Source organism: Lacerta agilis, chromosome 1, assembly GCF_009819535.1.
Source record: "Lacerta agilis isolate rLacAgi1 chromosome 1, rLacAgi1.pri, whole genome shotgun sequence".
Lineage (NCBI taxonomy): Eukaryota > Metazoa > Chordata > Lepidosauria > Squamata > Lacertidae > Lacerta > Lacerta agilis.
Genome location: NC_046312.1, coordinates 80,424,604 through 80,451,303, shown reverse-complemented (window position 1 = coordinate 80,451,303; position 26,700 = coordinate 80,424,604). Strand labels below are relative to the sequence as shown.

Here is a 26,700-nt window from a genome sequence, read left to right as displayed (position 1 = left end):
GGAGGCTGCTTACTCTAGCTCTGTACCTTGGATCTCTACGCTGACTTCTCTATCTTTTGGTATTAAGACTGATATCCTTAAGTTGCATCCTCTCTAACTTTTGCCTCCCTCTCCCACTCCTCTTCTGGACCTTGAGATGAGAGGTCAGCAAAAGAAGCAAGCGTATTATTTCTCCAGCCTAGTTATCTTAAAACTAGAACCTCTACCCTACCCAAGTTATGTGCTTCCCATAATAAAATCATTTGCTACTTTTCCTCAACAAGAGTCTGTGTGGGACCATAACAGGTAAACCTGCACACTTATAGTTACATGCTGTCTCAATTCCATTACTGATGGTCTCTGTCTCTGTGTAAAGCAGATTCCTATCGTCCTAATGGATCCAGAATAGCTACCACTCATTCACAATCAATTGGTAGCCAGGATTATAACCCCTCACACCATATGTAAGCATGAATTAAAAAGATGGTGGTGGGGGAAATCCATCCTTGTACTATACAGTGGTACCTCGGTTTCCGAACGTAATCCGTTCTGGAAGACCGTTCGAATTTTGAAACATTCAAAAACCAAAAACTCAATACGGAAGGCTCAATACGGAAAACTCAATATGGAAAACTTAGTACGGAAGCCGCGTGGCATGTTCGACTTCCAAGGTGAGTTCGAAAAATGAAGCATTTACTTCTGGGTTTACGGCATTCGAAAACCGAAATGTTCGTCAACGGAGACGTTCAGAAACTGATGTACCACTGTATTTTAGTGACCCTAGTTTGCACAACAAAATAATTAAAGACCACAAAAGCATAATTTAATTAGTATGACGTGATCTTGGGCCATGTGCCTTTAGAACTGGCTCTGTGTCTGTGAAGTCCCTTGTCCCTGCTTAATGGCCAGAAACTCCCTGCTCAGCTTGTAGGGAGATTTTGCCTGAGGGTGTGTTTTTCCGCACAGGGTGGGATAATAGGGATCAAGATCGGATGGGTGTGTGACCTGGACCATTCGTGGGATCGCTGCGTCCCCAGCTATTCATTCAACCGGCTTGATGGTGTCTCTGAAAAGAACAAAGTCTCTAATGGATACAATTTCAGGTAAGTGCGGAGCTTTTCAGTCCTCAATCAAAACCAATACTCGGAATCCCTTCCCCTGTTGCAATGACTTTGTAAATTAAGATTCCTCCCCACATTCTCACCTTCGCTGTGACTTGTGAACATGCTGTCCTGTGCACTTTCGCGCCCACCCACACATCTTCCACCTGCCTTTCCCCCTGTGCAGATACACCAGAGGCAGCCCTCATTATATATGAGTTTTCAACTGCAGAACTCGTCTCGCACATAAGACACATCTGCTCTGTACATAAATGCAGTTGTCCTTACTCTGCCAGCCACACACACAGAACAAAGGGGAAGAATGGCAGTTCAGTAGCAGAGGGCACAATTTGCATGCAGAAGGTGCCTGGTTCAACCCTTGCTATTTCTAGGTGAATTATCAGATAGGTGAAAGGGGGGGGGATTCTGTTTCAGAATCTGAAGCACTACTGTCAGTCAGAATAGACCAACAGTCATCAATATTTTGAGACCTGGGACCCACCTTTAACCCAGACTTGCATTTGACACCCATTTCTTAACCTTTTTACTGTACATTTTGTATGATAGTTGTGCCACTGTTGCAGGCCATCTAAGATCAGGCTGCGAGATAGCAGTGTTTCCTGCCACACCCACAGCAGACCAATGGAGTAGAAAGTATTGAGCTAGCAAATTATTAGTCTATCTCATTTTGAAACAGCTTCCTGTGTATTTTGGGGTCCCAGCACCTTTAATTGTTTCATTTATTTCTCATGGTGCGACAGGAAGTTTGTCACTGTGTACTGGTGTGTTGAGGGACTCCGGGTTCTAGCCAACAAAGTTGCCCATTTCCCCAAAGACTTGTGCAACAGAACTTCCCCTCCCTCTCCCTGTACACCCACCCATTCTGTCCCCTTAACTTTCTAGAGCACATGGGAAGTGGAGAGGGAAGGGAAGTCCTTGTGTGAACAGGATGGCTTCATTGGACGCAACCCACAGTTTGCAAATAACAGCCTTAGTGCCTTCTAGTAGCTGCTAGCTGGCAAGCATTCTATTGCAGGTTCACAGCCTTCCGACTCTCCTCTTCTACTGTTACAACCATCCGAAGGCCCATCTTCCCAAAGTGCTTCACTGTTATGTTTATCTTGCATGGATGTGTATTGCTGTTGTGTGTTTGCTGTCGGCCTAAACAGACCCATGGACCTGTGTGTGTCCCTTTCCTTCTCCCACAGATATGCCAAGTACTACAAGCAAGAGAATGGCACAGAGTTCCGCACCCTCATGAAAGCCTTTGGCATCCGCTTTGATGTTCTGGTATACGGGAATGTGAGTGGCACAGGGGGCAACTGTGCGAACAGAAAGTAATGGCTAGGCAGAGGCCTGATGGGATATGGTGGGAGAGAGTTAAATCTTAACTAATGCCCAGGGAATCAAAAGCCCAGGTCTTCATGCTTTTACAAAGGTAATACGTCTTGCAAGGGATACTTGTAGCGCAATACTATACATGTCTATTCTGATGAGCCTCATGAAATTCAAGGGAACATGCTTCCAGGTAAGTACGTGTAGGATTTCAGCTACAGTATTTTAATGAAAGGAATCAGGTTGATCCAGACTGAGGCTGCAGTCCTAACCCTGTCTATTCAGAAGTAAACACTACTCAGTGGGACTTACTCCCAGGTAAGTGGGGTTAGGATCACAGCCCAAGTTAGTTGAAATCAGAAGAGCAGCTTTTGGGAGGGCGTTTTTAATGAATTCCATATCAACGAAACATAAACTAAAACAGTGCTAACAGAAAAGAATCTCTAAAGTAAATAAGAAGTGGCAATGTTATGATCTCGAAGGATATGCATACAGGTGAAACTCGAAAAATTAGAATATCGTGGAAAAGTCCATTTATGTAAGCAGTTGTTTTCATTAGCTACTGGAGTTTAATATATGAGATAGACTCATGACATGCAAAGCGAGATATGTCAAGCCTTTGCTTGTTATAATTGTGATGATTATGGCACACAGCTGATGAAAACCCCAAAGTTGAAATTGTTTATTTGGGGTTCTCATTAGCTGTACTCCATAATCATCACAATTATAACAAATAAAGGTTTGGCATATCTCGCTTTGCATGTCATGAGTCTATCTCATATATTAGTTTCACCTTTTAAGTTGAATTACTGAAAGAAATGAACCTTTCCACAATATTCTAATTTTTCGAGTTTCACCTGAACATTATTCCTTAACTGACTTCCCATCCCCTCCTTCCATGGTGCCTCCTATCTCCTCTTTTTCTCGCGTTTTCTTGGTTCACCCCATCTATCACAACTACTTTTGTAAACTCACTTTATTTCTTACACTGCTGAAAATCTTAGCATCCTGCTAAGTTGATTGTTTGCTTCAGAAGAGCAGCATTATTACAGCTCATGGATTTTGATGGGGGAAAGGTGTGACTAACTTAGTCTGGATCCAACTCTGTATTTCTGAAAAGTCAAGCTACTCTCATATACCTATGATCTTTTTTTTAAAAAAAGCAAGCCTTAGAAAATGAGAATATATGAATATCATAATAGCATTAAATAAATCTATATATTTGGAATTAGTGTTTATATGTCTGGTTGCCTCACCTCAGATAACCAGAATGATCAAGGGGTTGAAACAACTCATCAGAGAGGAAAAGTTACATCATTTGGGGCTTTTTAGTTGACAGAAAATATTGAGTAAGCAGAGCCATGACAGAGGTGTATAAAAGGATGCATGAAGCAGAGAAAGTAGATAAGGAAAAGTTTTTCTCCTGCTGTCCCAAGAACTTGTGGGCACCTGGTGAGGCAGAATGTTGGAAGATTCAGAAGAGACAAAAGAAATTACTGCTGCACACAGCACATAGCTATACTATAGAATTCACTCCCGCAAGTAGTAGTGATGGCCTCCAGAATCATGAAGGATAGAGTGCTATTGGTATATCTCCACTGTCGGAGGCAGGATGCCTTGGAATCCCAGTTGCTGAGAATCACAGGTGAGGAAGTGCCATCACACTCAGGTCCTGCTTGTCCCAGAGGTATCTGGTTGGCCACTGAGAACAGGATGCTGGACTTGATGGGTCTTTGGCCTCACCCAGCAGGACTTCAAAACATCACAAATAAAACCCATCTTTTCACAAATATGTTCAGATGCTGCTAGTTACCCATTCTTCTGTAGTATGTTAATTAATCAATAATTCCATATTGAATTAGTATTGTGGAACTATGGATTCTTGACCATCAAAGTGACACCATGATTAAGATGACAGTGACATCCATGACTGTGGCCCTTCTACAGAGATCAGCAAGCTAAGGTAGAGGTGCTTTCATTAATAGCCCAAGAACGCCTTTCACAACTGGAGGGGGAGCCATTTTGGTGGTATCATAGTTTGCTGACATCTATTCCAATCCTCTGATTGTTCAAGGAGAACTGCTTTTGGTATGCTAACTTTGCCTTGTGTTCCCTCAGGCTGGGAAGTTCAACATCATCCCAACCCTCATCAACACAGTGGCAGCCTTCACGTCTGTTGGGGTGGTAAGCATTTTGGGTTGCCCAAGGTTTTGTCATGTCTTCTCTCCTTTCATTGTTTAGTCCAAAGAACTGGTTGGGTTTGACCATTCATGGGTTTTAGTTCTCAGAACTTCACACACCAGATTAGGACAAAGTTCCCTAGCACCAGGGGCATCACTAGGGGCGGGGCGGGGGGCAGGCCGCCCAGGGGAGAGGGGGGTGACTCTCAGCATGCCCACCCCACAACTCATAAGTTGCTCAGTGCAGCAGCTGGCTTACACAGCACACACTTTGCTTTTGGTGCCATCTTCAAGGGGTGATATTTGGCACCTCCACCTAGAACCTCAAGCACAAGCCAGAGCAAATCCAGTGGCTTTGGGCTTAGGACTCACCACAGCACTGCAAAAGCATTAGCTGTGCTTGCTTTACTCAGTCCACCTGGACCTGGGGTACCATCCGCCCACACCCCTTCAAGTCACAGTGAGCATTTTGCGTTCCCCCACAATGCTTTGTGGCACCTCATTTGTGACTTGAAGGGGTGTGGGCAGATGTGGGGGGGGGCAAAAAAAATCTGCACCAGGTACCACTTGGGCTTGCTACACCTCTGCCTAGAGCAGTGTGGACACTTTTGCAGCCCAAGAGTTACATTTCCTTCTGAACAGCCAGAGTGCTCTTGTCCTTCCTTCTTGCTTGCAGACTTCCCACAGGCATTTGGCTGGCCACTGTGAGAACAGGATGTTGGACTAGATGGGCCATTAGCCTGATCCACCAGCCTCTCCTTATGTCCATATAAGGAGGAGAGTGGAAAGTGCTGGGTTTTAGGAAGCTCCAGAGGGTCAAGGATTTGAGCTTCCTTTTGGACAGGAAGCTTTTTCTAATCTGAAACTGTTGATTAATGCACCAGTCAGTCAGTTATGCCCAGAGCTGCTTCTTCTGCTGTACCATTTTGCCTGGCCACTTCTCCTGTGAGAGGCCATCTCACCTGTTCTCTTCTCGCTTCAGGGGACAGTCTTGTGTGACATTATTCTCCTCAACTTCCTGAAGGGAGCAGATCAGTACAAGGCCAAGAAATTTGAAGAGGTGGGTCTCTACAGTACACAGCTAAGTTCATTGCCAGCAAAAGCACCCCCCATGCCAGTAGACCTCAGCCTTTTCAGACCAGGACCCAGTTTCAGTCCAAACATGCATTTGGGGGCAAGCTCCCCCATTTTCGTATGGTTGTAGTGCTGCTGCTGTAACCCATCTTATGCCAAATGATGACCTAGCAGTGCATCTTCGCCCACCAGCTGAAGATCAATTATAGTAGTCTCTGCTCACTATGGGGAAAACTCCCCTCTACTCCCCTTTTTACCTCCACCCCCAGCCTTGTTCACACATAACACTAAACCAAACCATGACTCAGTGTAAATGAGCAAGTGTGCTGGTGCACAGTTAGAACACTTCTTCCCTGCTCTTGCCCTGTCACAAGGAGCTAAGTCACAGTCTGCAGAGTAGAGCATGAGAAGAAATGTTCAGAATTGTGCAAGCTAGTGTGGGGCAGGGGTTAGAGTGTTGGGCTAGGCCCTAGGAGACCCAGGTTCAAATCCCCACTTGGCAATGAAGCTCATTATGTAACTTCAGTCAAGTCACTGTGTCTTGGCCTAGCTTAACCTCTCTGGGTTGTTGTGGGGAGAACCATGTATGCCACCTTGAGCTCCTTAGAGGAAAAGTATGATATAGAGGTAATAAATAGGAATAATAATGATTCCTCCACAAAGGTAACAGCTTTCTGTCTCTCTCCACACCCAGGTGTCAGAGAAAGTGTTGCATCCAGACACTTCTGGAAGCCCCATTTACCAGAACAACCAGACCCTGGGACGTCGTTGTGAGGAGAAACAGTCAACTGATTCAGGCACTTTCTCAATTGGACTCTAGCAAACAGACATGTGAAGAGGACATTAACAAATTTTCTACATCTGTCTGCTGTCATGGGTGCTGCCCCACATAACAGCCCTTCAATTTGAATCCTTCTGTCACATCGCACCACTGGGGTTGAGGAAACTGGTTGGTTGGTTGGTTTCAGTTTACTGTGTGCTTCCCATTTCTTTCTCCCTCTCCCTCTCTGTTTTTTTCTCAGTTTCACATCATGGCCCACCTCTCCCAGGGAAGCTTGTGAGTCTTAACTTGTCAGAGACTCATATCCCCTCTCACCTCTTCCTTGAGAAAATAGCCACAACAAAAAGTGTTACTTAAAGAAAAGGAGATTTCTGTGTCACCAACACCAGTGCATTAAAAGCGGGGGTGGGGTGATCATCCAAAAAAACTCTTAAGAGTTCCAGTAGAACTGGAAAATGTATCACTGGAAAACTGCTTTTCACACTGAACCCATGAATCTCAGATTCACTATGGGATGGCATGGCAGCAGCATCACATCTGCACCTCGAGAGCTGAGCTGTACCATGTGGTGACATTACATAAGAACACCTAAATTCCCAACTAGACCAGCATCCTAGTCTCACAGTGGCCAGACAGATGCCTATGGGAAGCACGCATGCAGGACTTGAGTGCAGCAGTCCTCTCCCCACTTGGGAATTCCACCAACAGGAATACAGGAGCAGTCAGTGGAGGTTGGACAGAGCCCTGATGGCTAGCAGCCATTGATAACACTCAACCTCTTTTAAAGCCATTCAACTTGGTACCATCATTACATCTAGTGATAGCAAATGTCATACTTTAACTGTGCAGAATGGAGAGGTTCTTCCTTTTGTTTCTCCCAAATTTTCCAATATTTAACTTACTGGATGGCTGAGTTCTAGTATTATGAGAGATGTTTTCTCACTTGACCTTTGCGTTGATCCATGTGACAGTATTTTATGCAGAGATGGAGAAGTTTAAAACACTGTCATAAGGATCAACACAAAGGTCATGTGAGAGGGTGGTGGTTAGAGAGCTTTGACCACTCCCTTCGCCTACCAAATGGCCAGGCCTTTTGGGCAAAGTGATGGAAGTTTCTGAATAAAAATTAAAATGCATGCGTAATCTATGAGGCAAGAAAACATGGATGTGCTGTAAATTGTGGTGGGTTTGTTTGTTTTTCATTCTGTGACAACGCCAATAGGTACTCCCTACTCCAAGAGCAGTGGAGACAATACAGCCTTTGGATGAGAGAGAACCAGAGACTTATGATGTCCGATATTGGTCCCATTTTCAAATGTAGAAGCAGGGTCCAGTGGAACCGACACCACAGCTCCTAATCCTACATCAGGTTCCCTAAAGGAACATTAAAAGCTGCCTTATACCCAGCTAGATCACTGGTCCATCTAGTCTACTACTGTCTTCATTGCTTTGCAGTAGCTTTCTGAATTTTTTCAGATGTGAATCTCTCCCCACCCTACCTGGAAATTGAACCTTCAACGTGCAAATCAGATGCTCTATGATAGAGCTAAGACCCTTCCCCAAAGCAACAGCATGGACCACTGCAGCCTCTCCTGCTGCTTTCAGCCCACTAAACTTATAGCTCGATCTACCCCACATTCAAAACTGGCAAGTACTTCCCCACCACTCCAGCCTCGCTGTTGCCAAGCACTGACCCCAATCGCAGGTGATCTACCTTTTCAGGAAGAACATCCCCTAACTGTTTGCCTCCCCCAGGAAACATCCGCTCATCTTCTCATACTGGTAGCAAACACTCGGCCCAGGAAAAGATGGTCATCTGGCAGGTGTAACATGGATTTATGATGTAAATTCTTTTGGAAGATTCATAGCTTGATCAAGTGAGAGCAATATGTGTGTCCTTCTGCTGGATTGGAAACTGTCACACATGCACTGTCGTTCGCATTTGATCACTGAATGTCATAATCAAGGCTGTGCACGCAACTCTCAGTACGAGATTGGACTGTCACATAGTGATGGAAAAATGGTCAGTGGGGTGCTGTCTCCTTTGACTCTGCTAATCACCTGTTTGAGAGGGGTAGGCCCTGCTGGAATCAGCACTTTCTTTTGTATTCTAGAATCCTTCAGGCTGCCTGACTCACAGGCATTAGCTTCTGCCTTTATGAGAGGCAGGAACACAGGCAGAGACTTCAGATGGCACAAATGGTCCCCTTAACTTAGGGCACAACATGATGACAGAGGAGATGATGCATACTTTCCCATGTTGCTGGTGCAAGCTTATACGTAGATGAGCTTGCAGAAGACAAGCATCAGCTCAAAGAATAATGACTGAGAATATTCGTGAACAGTTAGCTGGTGCTTGAGCCAGAAACACAAACATCCCATGTTAACCAGCCTGTAACAGCAAAGCCACAGTTCTACAATTAACAGAAATCTCTTTCTGGGCAGTTCTAAGAAACTGCTACTGGCAGCAGGCGTTCCAGATTCTGCCCCAATCTGGGTGCCTGGCACATGTGTGAGGTGTCATGTGGCAGGAGGAGGCCTGACAGGGCCCATCACAGCCTCTGGAGGGCCTGATAGGACTCGGCACAGCTGCGGGTAGGTCCAATGGGGCCTGCGCACCAGCAGGCATGCTGACATCAGACGAATGCTCCCCTATGGCATGCACGGCTCTGGTGCAGAAATTTGTGGGTGCCCGGCCCTTTCATGGGGAATGTTGTGGGGGCTTGAGCACCCAGGGTCCCCCCCCCATCCAGCATCTATGACTGGCAGAATTGATAAGTCCTGGGCTTTTGAGGAAATGTTCTTGTTTTTCATGCAGCAGTTTTAAGACTTCTAGAAGCTTTTGCAAGACTACTTTGGAAATCTCTCTTCAGCAGGGAGTAAAAGCATCACTATTTCATGCAGCCTTCAACTTGAGTAAACTTTGTATATAAACATAGACGTCAGCGTGTGTTTGACAGAAAGAACCAGCAGCATATAAGCCGTCTCAACAAGCTTAACTTTTAAAAACAACAACAACAAACCATTGGCTTTCTCATTGAAGCTATTCAAGTCAGAAGAACAGAGTGTGAATGTGTGGTAAAAGGATAAGCTTCCAGATCCATAATCCTACAGGTGCATCAGCCCCATCCATCTCCTGCCCTGTCTTGGATTCAGATCCCCCCTCCTGCCACAAGCCTCCCTAAACAGGTGTCTTACTTATTTTGAGACAGCACTGGTCATCTGTTTATTCCTTTAAATTTGCATCTCATCTTTTTTCCTACCATGGAACTCAAGGCGAGGAGCATGTGGTTCCTAGGCATCCTGTCAGGAACCACATAAAAAGGAGGAGGCTAGAGCCCCTTCTAAGGTTGGCTAGTGAAATGACCCCACCCCAAGGGATAGTCTGGCAACACAACAAAACCTGCTGTTGTAGTCAATGCTATAATTGATACAATTACAGTACCCAACAAGTCACTACACTTTTTTGCTGTATCTTGAGAGTTTATCTGTGATGGGAAGAGCTGTGTACCTGTGTGTGTGTGTATAAGAGAGAGAGAGAGAGAGAAATTGATGCTGAACATCAGGTTTCTTATTCTTCTACTCTTCTACAGTATTTATGAACTTTCATTACAGTTGGGTTCCCTTCTGAATTTAATTTAGTATTGGACTTCTTGACTGCCACACAATGCCTGAAGCTAGTGCATCTTTCCACAATTGATTTTTTTATATAAAAAGACAAGCTTTATTGACGTATTCAAATGGCATAGGGGTTTTTTTCATTCCATGACTTAAAAAAAATATTTTTTTTGAAGGAATATCTCCCAAGCTGTGTAAATGGACTTCGGTTCTTAAAAACCAACATCAAATATATGTATTTAATAATTCAAAACAATGATAGTAGACTGTTTTTCAACTAATTCAAAAACTTAACGGGAGACAAAAAGACTTCCACTTTAAAGAGCTGCATTTTCTGACATATTAAACATCCTAACTTGGTACCTGCTCTAATACTGGCTTGTTTGTATGATTCACAAAAAAATATAGCTCTGTCATTAAACAAAATAAATGTAAGTGAAATACAACCTAAATTCCCACACTAGGAAGGTACAATATAGGTTTGATTCCTAGAAAAAACACTCCAGAGAGAGGGAGCAATAAACTGTGGTTTGGTAACACAGATACATTTAAGTCCATTTGTTTCAAGGGACTTAAGCACACCTGGCTGTGTTGGACTGTGACCAGATTTTGCTGGGAATGAAGCTCAGAGAGAGAGAGGAGGCTTCTTCCCCAGTTCCCTTTTCAAATCTTCTTAAGGTTCCCTTTTGATAGGAGAGACTCCCAAAGTCTACACAGTGGAGGGCTCAGATAGAAGACTCTAGGCCTTCCTTCTTGCCTGCAGTTAAGGTTGGGGAGCCTGCGATGTGCTGTTCCTTCTGCCGCCGCTTGCACTCCAACCACACCATCACTGGGTTGACCAAAGCCAGAAATATTAGGACTATGAGACCAATATTCACCTGGAAAAAAGAGGTGCACTATTAATACGCAGGCAGCAGCTTCTAAAAATGTTCCTTTCTGGGGGCTCTGGGAAATGTGAAGTGTCTGAGGCTGGCTCCTAGCCTAGAGAGCTATCTCTATGCCTGCTCTACATAGTGGCAGAAGGGGAATAGGTGTATGAACTGGCAGACAGAATGAAGGCTTTGAATCAGCCAGGCCTATGGCAGCCACTTATGCAGCCCCCCCCCCAAAAGAGGAAATGCATCAGCACCACTTCCTGCCCAAAGGACAAATGAGGACAGAGACTTGCACATTTCCATATGCTAATTTATAGCTACATGTACAATTTCAAAAAATGACTCTACAGTGGTACCTTGGGTTAAGAACTTAATTCGTTCCAGAGGTCCGTTCTTAACCTGAAGCTGTTCTTAACCTAAAGCACCACTTCAATTCATGGGGCCTCCCACTGCCGCCACCACCCGACTTCAGTTCTTATCCTGAAGCAAAGTTCTTAATCCGAGGTATTATTTCTGGGTTAGCCGAGTCTATAACCTGAAGTGTCTGTAACCCGAGGTACCACTGTATTTCAAATAAAAAATGCAATATATCTAGTCCTACTTAGGACAACAGACCAGGTGCCCTGTATGCTTAATTTGCTGTCCTGGTCCGCTACCCATGTAAACTTGACTTGGACTAGTAGATTTCCCCTGAAAAGTAGGACACACTCAGGCCCAGATATATATTGCAATACCAGGGGCCTGGCCTTTTGCCTGCTCAACGAAGTAGTACATCAGGTCTCCTAGCTCCATGTTCACTACCGTCTGCAATACAACATTGTTCCTCAAAGAAGTAGAGAACCCCATTAGGGGTACTGACTATCACATGGTGAAACAGACTCATGAGGGCACAAAACACTCACATAAAAGGGATCTCCGTTGAGTGGGCCCCTGATGAGCGAGAAACAGGGGTATTGCAGGAGAGACACCACGGCCGAGAGCCCCATCACCAGACCGTAAAGTTTCCCAAAGTGTTCCAAGGGGAAGCTGCCAAGACACAGATTGGGGAGGGGAGGAAGAATGACATGGAAATCGTGTCATGGCATGTCTAAGCGGACTATCCTCCTCACAGTGACTTGTAACCATGTGCTGCTTCTCCACCTCCCATCTTTATATTTTTTTCTTTTCGACTTCCATGTTCCTTTCCTTCCTCATCAGGAGGAAGGACAGCAGACCCGCATCCCTCATATAGTCAAGGAACAGGGCAGGACATTTGTTTACAGCATCTGCATCACTATTTCATGGCACCCACAGACCCTCCAACATTTCTCCGATGAAAATAGGGACACCCCATTCCGTAATGATAATTTTACTCTTTAAACTCCACACATCTAACTGGGTTGCCCCAGCCACTCTGGGTAGCTTCCAACCAGCGGAGGAGCATATGCCCATGCTGCCCAGGGCGGGCGTGCTCCCAAGGGGGGCATGGCATGTTCCCAAGGGGGGCGTGGCACGGAGGGTGCCCTCCCAGGCGTGAGATAGCCACTCGGGTGCCCGCGACTCCCAAGTCTCCCCCAAGCTGCCAAAATGAAGGGAGATGGGGGGAATGCCGCTGGCAAAGTGGCGCAGCTGCCCCCTTACCCCGAAGGCTTGAGGTAGGCTTGGGAGTTGTGGACGGCGTGCCGAATGTCACCACCCTCAGTGAGGGCACCCGGGGCGGACTGCCCCCCCAACCCCTTCCTATGCCCCTGCTTCCAACATATGTAAAGACATAATAAAACATTAAACATTATACAGGATTGGCTTCAGACGTCTCAGGGGTGGGGTAACGCCATACCCTCCAACATTTCTCCAATTAAAAAAGGGACACCCTAAGGAAAAGTGGGACATTCCAATTTCAGATCAGAAACTGGGGCGGTTTCTCTAAATCAGGGACACCCCTGGAAAATAGGGACACTTGGAGGGTCTGTACCCACACTGCAACAAAGGGCTTTTCATTCAATCTATTGGAGGAAAATTCCATGCTAACATGTGGCCTGCCACATCAATGACTAGTTTAAAATGAAAACAACCAGCAGATTTAGCACTCATACGAAGCCCTTTCCTCATATCTGCTTTCTTTAGTATTTTAAGCCAAGTACAACAGTCACTTCTCATACACTGCAAAACATTAAAATGCCAGATTAATAGTTCATCTTGTCCAGTCTCTTGCGTCTGACAGAGACAAGCTCTAGAAAGGTATCTCAGCAGGGTTCTACAAACCCAGAAGACATAAATTGTGCTATGAACTGTGGAAGTTGCTCCTAAAGCAAGATTCTGAGAACTGCAGCCATTTATTATTAGTATAAATTGATATTTTTAGTCCTCTTGCATGTGGGGAGAATCTTGAACAGCCTCTGTTTCTGCTAAAAAATTCAAAACCAGAGGAGTCGGGAGAAGGAAAAAGGATTTCAGTGAACAATTTTCTGTAATTGATTGTTATTCTGCACTACTACCAGTTCCTCTCAGTGGCTCCAAGTACCATTCACTGAGTGTCAAAACTTCCTTCTGCTTTCATCCTTCCCTTTCTCTTTCCCCTGCCCCTAATCCATCTCTCCCAAACCACACTTTCCTCTTTTCACGGAAGAGGCCAGTTACTTACGCAATGGCTAAGAAGGCAGCATTGCCCCCGTAGAGGAAGGAGCGGCTCAGAACCTGCAGGATAAACGTGGCGTACTGCACAGGCAGCACCGGAATAGAGGCACAAATTGAGAAGGCCACGCACTGCAGCACTGTGATGACCAGTGACAGCACACAGGAACGCAGGTCCGCAAGGGAATCGGGCACCCCTGGAAACAGAGGACACAGACAGAGATGAGCAGGGCCAAAGGAGACCTCAGGGCATCAAATATCCTTGATGGGCAGTCTAACGAGGAAAGCAAAACGCAACGGGACGTACCTTGCGAACTCCCTTCCTTTTTATGTCCACGTTTGTGACGGTCCAGGATAAGCCCATTCCAGGGGGCACAGATGACTCCACAGAACTGGGTGAAGGCAAAAGCATTGGTGTAGCTGCTCACTGTTGACAGAAAGAATTAAGACAGAAGGATGACAAAATCCCCTTCCCGTCAGCACAAATATCTGCCACGATTTTCATACACGTAACCCATTATCAGATGATGGCAAGAGACTAGGAGGAATCAAAGGTCAGGAACCCTCAGTTCTCCAGTAGTTCCAAGCAAAATATTTTCAAGAACTATACCATCAGGAGGGGCTTCCCCTCAACTCCTAGACCAGGGCAGTCTTCTGGCACAGCTATTTATCTAAGTCAGGCACGTCCAACAGGTAGATCGTGATCTACCAGTAGATCACTGGTCATCTGTGGTAGATCACTGGCTCCCCCCATAGAAGCTCAACAACTTTGGTTCTCTTAAAAAAAGCTCATTTTTTTTGCCCTGCACCCCCCAAAACATGGGGTTTTCCTTCTCCCTAAAAAAAGCTCAACAACAACTTTGATCTGAATGCCTAAAAACCGGGTCTTTCTCCTCCCCCAAAAAAGCTCAACAACTTTGACCTGAACCCCCCAAAAGGGGGTAGATCACTGCCAGTTTTTAACTCTATGTAGATCGCAGTCTCTTGGGAGTTGGCCACCCCTGATCTAAATCATTGCAACACCATTTTAATTTTATTTCAGCAGCTTGTTCCAGAGGTCAAGAGCACTGCTGAGACAAGATGACCTTCCTCTCACGGTGAGAGAAAAGAGGGAGTCAGCAGCACCAAACACAAGAGACTGAAAACGGAGGCATGACTCAAAATTGTACTGAAATTGCGTGGGCTATATCCACCATTAAGTGATATTTAGCATAGACCCATTGCAATGAATGAGTAGAACTAATTTAGGTCCATTCATTTCAAGAGCTCTACTCTGAACATAACATACCCTCCAACATTTCTCCGATGAAAATAGGGGCGTCCCATTGCATAATGATAATTTTACTATTTATATCCCACACATCTTACTGGGTTGCCCTAGCCACTCTGGGCACCTATATATATATATATATATATATATATATATATATATATATATATATATATAGCATCTAAAAAACTTCTCCATACAGGATTGCCTTCAGATGGCTCGGGGGTTGTTGGGTAACTCCATACCCTCCAGCATTTCTCCAATGAAAATAGGGACATCCTAAGGAAAAGTGGGACATTCTGGGATCAAATCAGAAACCAGGACGTCTTCTCTAAATCTGGGATGTCCCTGGAAAATACGGATATTTGGAGGGCCTGACATAACTTAAGTTGGCTATATATGGAACTTTAATGAAACAGATAAAAGCCCAAAAAGTTTCAATGGAAACCTTCCTTAGGTGCACAATAATTCAATTTATTAATCCCCGTTACAAAACATCACTCATAGTGGTTTTTTCCCCTTCTACACTCTTCTAGTCTACCTGCCCCAAGACAAAGGGCAAGACCAAATGTTAGCCATAATGAGAATAGACCCATTGCAAACAATAGACTTAGGTAAACTGATTTCACTGGGTCTACTACAGCTATGGCTTAGTTGGATCTCACCCAATAACTCTTATCCATCTCCACACACATATTTTTGTATGTTTCTTACATATCCTAAATTTGGTGGAGGGGCTAAATTTTCCCAAAGGAGTCCAGGGTGGCAAGAAACAGGGTGTCAATACAACATAGTTTAAAAGAAAGTAATAAAAACACTTAAAAACATAGACACGTAGCCTCACAGCTAATAATTTCAACAACGACAATTATTTTATTATTTATACCCCGTCCATCTGGCTGGGTTGCCCCAACCACTCTGGGCAGCTTCCAACACATATAAAAACATAATAAAATGTCAAAAATTAAAATAAAGTTTCACAAGAACAGTATTTTTCAGCTATCAAATGTGTGGGTGGACAGAAATGTTTTAAAATTCCTCCTGAATGTTTATACTGAGGGTGACAGCAAAACCTCACCAGGGAGATTATTCTGCAAACAAGGGAACCTCTTAATCCCCACCCGATGGTTCCCTTCCCCTTTCCCAATACTTTCCGTACCAAGGGTGGGGTCTCCTGCGGCCAGCTGTGTCAGCATGGGGTTGAGGGTGCCTATGAAGAGATAGTGGCGCAGCTGCATCACCGACAGCCACACCAGATGCCAAAAAAACAGTTTGGAGAAGACACAGCTCCAGAAGGAAACAACAGCTGGAGCCTTGAGGTTTGCTGCAGTCTCAGCATCTCCTAAATAAATCAAAAAGAGGGGACAGGAGGCATGTGTAAAGTCAGAAATGATCTTTATGTCGCGCAGTACGTTGCTACTATTTCACTGCTGACAGTCATACCAATGTGAGAGCCCTTTCTAGGCACAAATCAAATGCACACCCAATGGTTTTTATGAGGGCTTCTAAGCAATTAGCTCCCCATGCAGAGGCCTAGAGAATCTCTCACACAGACTTCAACCCAGGGGTGAAAAATGGGCATGCGAAGCTGGTTCTGGTATAGGACTTACGTTTTGTCAATAGTGATGCTATGGTTAAACATGATTAAGTACTGCTGAAATCTTCCAGTCATTAATTCACATGCCCTGGGGAAAACCACTAAGAGCAAACAAATGAGTTAACTCTTCTTGCTTGCCTGCCCACCCAAAAAGGAATAGCTGGCTGTGATGCTTCAGAAGGAATGAGGTCTTATTCTCTAGCAGGAATGATGAGCATGGATGACTGCCTGTGAATTACCGGTACTAGTAGCGTGGGGGTGGGGTGGGGTGGGGGGTAGGATCAGGGCCGGATTTAGGTTTGATAAGGCCCTAAGCTACTGAAGGTAATGGGCCCTTTATATAGCAGGTGGGGCCCATTACTTACATCATAGGAGCCTACACAACACAAAACACTGTTGCTGTATTTGGTTTTTATCTTATATTTTGGAAATGTACATCCAAGTTTTTTTTCTTTAATTTTTGGGTGGACCCCCCAGAGGGTAGGACCCTAAACTATAGCTTGTTTATCTTACACGTAAATCTGGCACTAGGTAGGATTAAGAAGGGTTAATGGAACTGACTTGACTCTTGAGGTCCCTAGTATTGAATCCCCCTTGCTCACTGTAGTGGTGACTGTTTAGGCGAGAGAGCTGGGTCTGCTAAACACAGCACTTTCAGACATTTGAGGGTAGGAAATGAGGTATATGAGCCTGACTACAGAAACACACAAACACACACAGAACCTCTTCTTGGAACAAATGCCAAGTGAAAGGTATATCTGACACCCTCAAGCCTCCATAAATTGCACTCTGCAGCAGATTTACTCTATTTTTAAAAATATATTTTCCTAAATGCAACATTCCCATCCAATATTAAGGCCCAGCTAGAATCTCTAACCACCAACCCTGGAACCAGTTTCAGTCCCTACCTTTGCCAACAAACCCTTTGTTGGTGGAATTTTCTTCAAGTGCTGGGTCAGCATGCAGGTTATCCGAGGCCTCCGCATCATTCTCATCCAGGACTTTGGGGCAACGTTGTTCCTCATAGGTGCGATATGAACGGGACCTCTTGTGACAACTCACTCTGCAGGCACAATTAATATGACTGGTATCCTGGGGACTTATTTCCCACATTTCCCATACCAAGAATGAAAACACAAGTTCCACACGTGCACAGAGAGAAAGACAGGGCGGTACAAGTACGATTTATTTGTTCTTTCAGGTGATGCAGCATGACAGACAGGTACAAAAGCACAATGGCATTGATCATAAAGCCAAGTAAATAGAAATTGCCATTAAATGCATAAACTATAAATTGATGTTTCAACATATAAGAGAAAAGGAGTAAAGGAAACTGAAAACTCAACCTCTGATTAGTTCATCTCTATTGCAGCAAATACTTTCACATCATGTTTGAGCCAACAACATTCCTCTCTCTCTTATTCCTCTTCATTCCTTCAGTTTTCTTATTTGATAGTGGTGAGAAATGGGAAGTTTCATTCCAAACCAGTTCACTGTTAACCAGTTTAGGCTGGGAGTCCTCTACAAACTTACTTGCTCCAGGGGGTAATTTTGGGCAGGAAAATGGCAGGCGGGAAAAAGGTTGAGCATCTTCCCATCAGCTGCTTCTCTACTCTGGATCACCCCCTTCATTACCACTTCAAAGCATTACTGCTTCAAAAAGGGCTGTAGTCAACATGCATTTGCTTCCTGTGTAGTTTGGCCCTTATGTCAATGTAAATTTCCAATTAAGCATGCAGAGGTCTGGGCTCTTATGGATACCTGCTTCAACTGCAGGCATCCTGAAACAATGGGTTCACTTTGGACTATATTTCCTGCATCCTTTCAGTGAAGGCCATGCAGCTGCTGTTTAATTGGGGCTTTTCTGAAGATGCTACAAAATGGCACCTGAGCTGCTCTCCAAACTGGTTTTTTCCCCCCCAATGGAGCTTGGGATGGTGATGTTGGGAGACTGCCACAGTAAAAACTGTGGAGGGTGTGAATCCTAGCTTTATCAACTGGGCAGAAGAAGTTGTTAAGTTGCTCTTTTATCTTTAATAGCAGCATGATGTCAAGAAAGCCTGCAGACGAAGCTTTTCTCATCATGGATATAAACATCAAGCAGTATGGTTACAGTGGTCCCTGAAGAGTTGGCAACCCTATACGAATCCCAGAGCACTGTGCCTGCTTGAAGAAGCATTCAGAAAGCAGAATTGTCCTTTAAAAATAACAGTTGATGGAACCCACTGGGGATAGCTTCTCTCTTCTACCACCACCAGGGTTCCAGGCAGCACTTTGCAAGCTTGAAAAAAGAAGGAAGGAATGGCATGGAAGGAGATAGAAAGGGGCTCAGGATCTTAGCGAGGGCACACAGGGGAGAGAGCTGTGTATCAGACTGAAGTACAGGCAAGTGCAGCTTACCCATATGTATATCCTGGGGGCAGTGGATACGGAATATGGCTGCGGGGCATCAGAAAGAAAGTACGGATCAAGTGCCAGGCACTGCAAGCAGACATGAAGAGGAACATGGTTCTCAGCGAGAGGCCTTGTTCATACAGCAGCTGTAGGCAAATAGCACAAACCTGAGTTAGCCAAGCTCTGCGTTGACTAATCTGTGTGGTGCACAGATTGCTTGCTTGGCTTTGGGCTCATGTAGTAGATTATCTGCCTGTCTTTTAAGACAGTCCACAGGGTACAATTCAATATAAGCAGCACTACTGCATCTCTTCTGCAATTCCCATTCATTTGAACAGGAAAAGGTACTGGTGGACTGTGTTCTATTTTTAATTATGATGAATCTCTACCTGAGACACCAAAATGCCTTGGACCAGTCACTAGCTCTCAGGCTCATTCTTTCATTTGTATAACAGATTTATCTGGTCACTCAATTTGATTTCATCTTTTTTTACAGACTTCCCCAGGCCCAGCTACTGTTTCTAAGCAGCTTCTGCATGTCATCACAACAGAGCCAAATTATATGCGATATCAAAATGTGCCTGCATTTAATGTGTAGTGTTTAATAAGGGGGAAACACAACAATAAAAATGTACTTCTTGAAAAATCTTTAACAATAGATAGCACAGTGCTTCCAGTCACCATGCCTAAGTACCATAAACCACCGTCAGCAAATCATGCCTCACATTTCCTTCTTAGAGCACAGTTTTGCCATGACCATACTCTCAGAAACATGGATTTGAGAAGCAACATGGTCACACGCATATACAATGCTGAACCACAGCTGGAAATAGAACCCTTGTGAGCTGATGTCTTCCACGCTAACTATAGCCCTGCTTCCTCTTTGCTGAAATCACACTTAGGATGCTGCAACCTTCCTCTGCTTTCACTACATCCCCATGTTCTCTGTCCTCATGTGGCTGGATTTTGGTTTGTGTCATCAGGAGTGCTGCCTGCTGCTTTCTGTGTGGTGGCTCATGTGCTCTCTCTACAGAGAATGGTGGTCCCTTAGCTCAATGCATATCTGAACAGTCTTAATGAAACTGGATGAAAAGAGGCAACTGTTAATACTAACAACACAGAGACTGTCTTCCACCAGGTGTAGGGAGCCTATGATGTTGATGTTAAGTATTGCACATATCTCCAGGAATCCAGTCAGGAAGCTTTGGGGCATATGAGATTCTACAGAAAGACCCAATTGAGAAAATCATGGCCAATAAGACTAAGGCAAATGGTAAATGAGGGTATCTACCATGGTTCAAAAACATCTAGGATATCCTTATTTACCCTACAACTCCCCCTATCCCTGAGCATTGGGCCATGGTCCCTGATGCTGATGGGAGCTGCAGTCTAATGACCTCTGAAAAGCACACTGGCTATCCCTGGGTGAAATGTTGTGATCACACATTGAAATGGAGTTGCTGAGTCCCTGACTAGCTGAAGAACCCTGGCACGGTCAGCTAAGAACACAGAAGGACTCAGGGCCAAGCAAGATGCATCAAACAGATGCATTCCTCCCCCCCCCCGGTGTATTTGTTGTCTTTACTGAAAAATAGTCCAGAGCATTATGAGTTTAAGAGGATGAATGGAAGAGGGTGTTTAACCTTTTCCCTTCTTCCTGCTTCCCCACTCAAAATTGCTGCCCCATCCAGCAGTTCTCCCAGCTATGAAGGAAAGAGTGTTCCTCTGCAGGAGAATAGCAGCTGGGGGGAATATTTGGAGTACACAAATGCCAATAAAGATTGAACAGCCTCTCTCCCATTATGATCAAGGCGGCATGAGTGCCATATATTTAAATCACACTCCAAGTAGATCCCCCAAGAATCCTGAGAACTGTAGTTTGTTAAAGATGCTGGGAATTATAGCTCTGTAAGGGTTAAACTACAGTACCCAGTGTCCTTTAGGAGGGGGGGGGGAATCTGCTTTGATTGTGCTTTCAATGTATGGTGTGTACTGAGTCCAGGTCACAGCTGCCCCATGCTGGTTTTCACAGGGAAGGCAAAGAGTGTTGGAATAACGAGACAGGTGACTGTGCCATATCTTATTATATGGCCTTGACCTTCAGCTATGACCTAACTAGGAATTAGCTGAAAGCGCAAGGATGACCCTTCACATACAATTTAGCTACTTATAGGATTAATTGTCTTGAAATGTCCCAGGGTCACTGCAAGCAGCCAACTTAATTCTCCACTGTCCTGCAGCAAAGTAGCCAGCAGTTTGCTACTCTAATGCTCTTGAAAAGGGATGGGTTAGCTTATCTACTGTACAAGCGTAATGCAACAGCTTCTGAATGAAGTGTTTTTATCATTATGTAAGTGGAAAATTAATCTGAGGTGGGGATGAGGAGACAAATGTGTTGCATATGTTCTTGCTATTAAATGTTGAGAGTTAATCCAATTTAGAAGCCCCCAAAGATTAGAGGAATGAGATATCTAGCACATGCCAATTCTATCCATGCAGACTCCCAGATGTTCAATAAGAAAGACATATCACATGATGTCAGAGAGTTGTAGAATTTTTCTGACCAGAGAGGTTGAAAATGTATCTACTGGAGTTGGGCAGCATTTGGAATCTCAAAATCTTTCTCCATCCACATGTTTTCCTGTTTTCCCTCGTTCTTCTCCCTCCACCCACTTAAATCACTGTCTTTCCTCCTCTCTTCCCCCTCCCCATCATCATCTCCCATCCCGGACTGTTTGTTTCTTTCAGCGTCTAAACCAGTTGCCAGTTCAGGCCATTAAAGAACTAGCCAGTGGCTCAATCAATGCTATTAAGTTAGGCAGGACAAAAAGGTGGTGGTGCTTAAGTCCAAACTTCCCTTTCCTGTGAAATTTCTGAGGGTTCTATGACTAGGCTGATGACTCAACATCTTGGAGGAAGAAGAAGCACTGTCACATTTCTTAGGAGGAAAGCCCACAACACAGGATGGGGCAAAGGATTCTGGTGCTTGTTTTTCGTAACTGTGGTAATTTTTAATTCTTTACGAAACAGTCACTAACCTTGATGACAAGAAAAACTGCAGAGGAAGAGTCAAAGGCCCCGTTGTAGAGGGTAATAATGGTTGAGCGGTGTTTTCCAAACAGATTCCCAACCTGGAGAGACAAATAAGATCTCAAAGCAAATTGACTACTTTCCTGGAGGGAGTCAGCAGATCACAGCCAAAGGGTCCATTTGCCAGTGAACTTCAATATGTTAGAGCACTTCTATGGTGGCTAGATGGCATGGAAAAGAGGACAGAGCTTTTGTACCTTTAATAGGCATGCAGAAGAAGGAATTGTCATGTAAGCTATAGCTGCTGAGATTCTTTCTCCCACACAACTATTAAAGGTTCAGAAGCTCTGTCCTCTTCTTCATCTGGCCTCCCCCAAGTAAGAAAGGCTGTGGAGAAATGAGCTACTAACAGGTCAAGAGGTGAATGCAACCCATTTTCCCAACAACATCAAGCCAGCTTCTTCCATTCCTATACCCACCTTAGGTATTTTCCAAAGCCAGACCAAACCACAAATGTTTTTGAACTTGGAAGAAAAGGTCAAAATGGATCCCTTACCCAGTTCACTTTTAATGTTGCACAGAGATGTAGCCTAGAGGCAGGGACATGGTGCCCCAAAGGTTCTCCTGTAAAGAATTTCCTCTCCCAGCTCCCTCCCCATTAGGATGTGTGAGGGAAGAGCATCAAACCTGCATGTTGGTGAGGATAAAGAGGATCCCACCGACAGAGAGAAACGTCACTGCTGGGAACATCATCAGCGCAGTGGCTGTACCAGGAAAAAAATTAATGGAAGGGCATATCAACAACATAGGCCTACCATGCTCATAAAACAAGACAGAGCTGGGCATCACATCACTCTAAGCAGTGGTGTCATGGCAAATTTTGAACTGCAGGAACTCATAACAATCCCTATAGAAACATCTCCCAAGAAGAGTTAGAAAACCCAAGCAGCTACATATATTACACACACACACACACACACAGAGAGAGAGAGAGAGAGAGAGAGAGAGAGAGAGCAGCAGCAGTACATAGCACAATGCCCAAATTATTAGGATCAGCTGGCAATAATAGAAAAGTGAGTCGGCAAAGTTGTAATGATTAGCATGTTGAACTTTGGCTGTGGAGACATAGGATCGCATCCCAAGTCAGCCTTTAGCTGTTAAATCAAAAATAAAAAGAAACTTGCAATTAAGTATTATCTAGCATGAAGTAGGAACCCCATCAAAGGAAAGGAAAGAAGTATCCAGCCTCTGCTTTATTGGTTTCCTCTTTCTCCTTCTTTGTTTATCTGGCCCCAAAATGTCTGAAAGTCTTGTTATCACCTTGTTAATTTGCCAGAGTAAGGAGAGAAGATTAGTCATCCTGACAAATCAAACAAAAGTCCTAGTGCTGCATTCTCCTCTACTTTTTATCCTAAATTTCTTTTTCTTCTTACAGTCTTGCTGGTGTGTGCACACAGAAGCAGCTCAGTACTTAAAAAATGAGACGTTCCAGTGCAATAAAAGGAACTCGTACTTCTCAAGCCATCTCTTCCTACAATTCTCCAGTCAACATATTAATACAGGGCAGCACACTGTGCCATTCTAAATTTCTATGCCAGCTAAGGGGGCTCAGAATGCAGCAATTCACCTGCTTTTTGGTCTTTCACATTTGATAAAGACTAGCACAACATGCCAGGGGTGTGTGGAAAGGGGCAAAACAGGAACTTACTACAAATATAGATTGTAGTTAAGATCCCACCTCATAAGATCCCACCCTTTTCCAATCTTTAGAAATAGTTGGAGGATCCAGCATAATTACACAAGCAAAAAAAAAAAAAATGGACTGACAGCCATCTAGCAACACACAAAGACTGAACGTCTCTCAAGATGGAGAGCTATAATAGCATGGTTTCTCTCTCTCTGCAGCCATTGTTATAGACATTGAAACTCAACACACTCACCTTTTCTCTTCCATATTTACAACCATCCCTTGATTACAGGTGTTGCTAAGTCACACTTCTAAAACTCATGTCCACACTACAGACAGACAGACAGACGCATCCCTTCCCCACATGAAGACCCACCCAGTCATCTTATGCTTCTCCACACAAAGCCATACAAAATGTATTTAATTAGGTATATATATAAAAAATCATTTTTACCCCACCAGATGCACTGGATGGGTGTTTTCACATACAGTGGTACCTCAGGTTAAGAACTTAATTTGTTCTGGAGGTCCGTTCTTAACCTGAAACTGTTCTTAACCTGAAGCACCACTTTAGCTAATTGGGCCTCCCGCTGCCGCTGTGCCGCCAGAGCACAATTTCTGTTCTTATCCTGAAGCCAAGTTCTTAACCTGAAGCGTTATTTCTGGGTTAGCGGAGTATGTAACCTGAAGCGTATGTAACCTGAGGTACCACTGTACACTACTCTGAATCAAGCTGACCCAGCTTGCAACATAACATAGTATCACTCCTTTGATTGTTCTGCAACAGTTCCCAACAGTTTCAAGCCTAACACTGGAACTATTGTGTCCAGAATTTGTATCCCTACAAATCTACCTAGATGAGCCCAGCTCTTTATCCAGGAACACTCACCTGCTGAGGAAAATGCAACGAGGAGAGTACCAGTGGTGTAGACAGATCTGGAAGACAAAGAGATGCCCTGAGCTACCAAATGGGCACTGGGCTGTGGACACGTGGGCAGCAAAGTGAACTACTTCCTCCCTTCATCCCCCATCAGACACAGTGAGCATCCATCAGCTTCCCATCCTTTTGGTAGACAGGCAGGCAGCTGTGGGAGCCATGGGCATCGGAGGAAGAAAGAGGAATCAGTAAGATGGAACTTGGAATTGAGAGATCATTTGAAAATAGAAATAGACCAATGGGGAAAAGATGAAGGAAACCATGCTGAGGAACAGAATAAAAACTGAAATTAGAAAAGAGGAGAGACTCAGGCAAAGGCACAGCCTGGAGGGAGGTGGACCAGGGGAAGATTTAGGGGAGTGTGACAAGTTCTGTTGTACTGTGTGTGGAATTTTAGGGGTGCTGCCGAGGACACCACAACTAGGATTTACAATGGAGTGCAAGAGGCACCAAATTTTGGCATCACACAGGATGCCACTGAAATTTGAGACCCCAAGATCCACCTCTGGTTGGATCATTAAAAGTTGTCCTCCATTTTTGTTTAGGGTTATGAGAGAAAGAATGCTAATAATAATAATAATAATAATAATAATTTATTACTTATACCCGCCCACATGAGAATGTGAATGAGCATTAACTCTAGTTTTAGTTCAGATACTTATAGACAAACTACATGAAAGTTTACGTTTGTCTTCTGTCTCTAATATACAGGTTCTTTTTTTCTTTTCTTTTTTAAAGGCAAATGGCACTGGGTGGGTGATAATTATTGGAACTTAAGCAGCTGTGGAGAAACAATTTTAACCATATCCTCCCCTGCTGATTCCTCGGGGAGTCTTCTATGTTTTTGGAATGCTGCACCCATTAACTAGATAACACCAAGCAGATAACACCAGGTTAGGAAAGCATATCTACAGCTCTGCTTAGTTGGCCACGTGCCCTGTGAGGAAAGAGGGCAAGGACCTAAAAGAGCCACCTCAGCACTCCTCTCCTGCCCACATGGTTGATCAGTTCACTCACGTGAGCCGCATGACTTTGCCCACTCCATTAATATGCCCAGCCAATTAAGGAACCTCACAAACTGCAGCCACAGCAAATACCAGTTTCCTGTGTGTGGTCATAGGAACCCTTGGACTTCCTGCCTCGCAGGCTGGCATAAACATTGCTTCACTTGGGTATCAGACTCAAAGAACAGGCACTGCAAAGGGCTCCCTGTTTGCAGCTGATCATAAATAAAATCAGTATCAGGTAACAGGGCTAGATTGAACATTGACACCTCACTAACCTCCCATCCTAGAAACTGCCCTAACTGCAATTTGGCATGATCACCAGGGGAACACAGACTGGTTCGATTCACAGCTAAAATGTACTTGGACAGAAGTGCTGTATATAATCAGCATGTTTTGCGGAGAGTTTCATACAGTATATTAATTATGTGTTGTGTAAAGAATTGTTTTATTTTGTCTGCCCTAAATCACCTGCCAGTCATTTCCATTGATAATTACACCACATCCAGTTATTTTATGATGAAAAAGAGGGGGAAGTGTCAGTGTCTCCCTGTTCCCCTGTCACTATCAACTGATAGGGAATTCATCTTCCCTGAAACGTCGGCTCAGGCCCATGTTTGTGAAGGGTGAGCTGTGTGCATTTCATGGACGCACCAGGTTCCCCACACAAGTGAAGAATACGGGCATTTCAGATTTTATTTCAGGTAATATTTACTCCAGAAGCAGATCACTTCTATTCCCCCACCCCCAAGGTGGAGAAATAAGATTGGTTTTGAAGCCCTGAGCAGTAGAAGGCTCCAGATGCAGCTAGGTAAAAAAAAAAAAAATGTGAAAAGTATCAAATTTCCATCTTTAAAAAAAAGTTCAGGATCTCATTATACCTGTTGCCCACAGCCTAGCCAATCTGTGTCCAGCACATGCCTGCAGCCTTGCTATTCAACTAGTTCTGTACACAGCCCAAATAGAAGTCAGAGCTGCCAAATGAAAAACTGCAGCTGCCAGTCTCAAGGAGTCTTATGAATAGGCCCTCCAAGCCATGGACAGCTGCTAGTTACTTTTCTAATACTCCTGCTCATCCTGTGAGTCCCTATCTATCCCCAGTCAGCCTGCTCTCCCCTTCACTGCTTCAGTCCTTAGCCAAACTTTTTTTTTTTTTTAATTTGAGGTGACGAAGGAATTGCCTTTCAGAAACTGAACATGCCAATGCAAACTAAAAAAATATGCATGCA

General features: G+C 44.3%; 2 protein-coding genes across 10 annotated transcripts in view; one reads left to right on the top strand and one right to left on the bottom strand.

The window, feature by feature from the left end:
* The window catches only part of P2RX3 (purinergic receptor P2X 3), a 31,341-nt gene extending 23,714 nt beyond the window's left edge, over nucleotides 1–7,627 (top strand). The window contains exons 8-12 of the mRNA XM_033158394.1: nucleotides 946–1,082; nucleotides 2,288–2,381; nucleotides 4,533–4,598; nucleotides 5,577–5,654; nucleotides 6,363–7,627. Of these exons, the coding sequence (XP_033014285.1) occupies nucleotides 946–1,082; nucleotides 2,288–2,381; nucleotides 4,533–4,598; nucleotides 5,577–5,654; nucleotides 6,363–6,488 (501 nt within the window). The 3' untranslated portion in view covers nucleotides 6,489–7,627. The remainder of the gene's footprint in view (nucleotides 1–945; nucleotides 1,083–2,287; nucleotides 2,382–4,532; nucleotides 4,599–5,576; nucleotides 5,655–6,362) is intronic.
* A 2,819-nt stretch (nucleotides 7,628–10,446) lies between these two features.
* The window catches only part of SLC43A3 (solute carrier family 43 member 3), a 42,293-nt gene continuing 26,039 nt past the window's right edge, over nucleotides 10,447–26,700 (bottom strand). For all 9 annotated transcript variants that reach the window (XM_033158333.1, XM_033158348.1, XM_033158356.1 and 6 more), the window contains 10 exons: nucleotides 24,420–24,466; nucleotides 22,531–22,607; nucleotides 21,852–21,944; nucleotides 18,820–18,959; nucleotides 17,328–17,482; nucleotides 15,982–16,164; nucleotides 13,860–13,979; nucleotides 13,563–13,749; nucleotides 11,845–11,968; nucleotides 10,447–10,945 (listed from right to left, as the gene is read on the bottom strand). In XM_033158333.1, coding sequence (XP_033014224.1) covers nucleotides 10,793–10,945; nucleotides 11,845–11,968; nucleotides 13,563–13,749; nucleotides 13,860–13,979; nucleotides 15,982–16,164; nucleotides 17,328–17,482; nucleotides 18,820–18,959; nucleotides 21,852–21,944; nucleotides 22,531–22,607; nucleotides 24,420–24,466 — 1,279 coding nt within the window. In that variant the 3' untranslated portion in view covers nucleotides 10,447–10,792. The remainder of the gene's footprint in view (nucleotides 10,946–11,844; nucleotides 11,969–13,562; nucleotides 13,750–13,859; nucleotides 13,980–15,981; nucleotides 16,165–17,327; nucleotides 17,483–18,819; nucleotides 18,960–21,851; nucleotides 21,945–22,530; nucleotides 22,608–24,419; nucleotides 24,467–26,700) is intronic.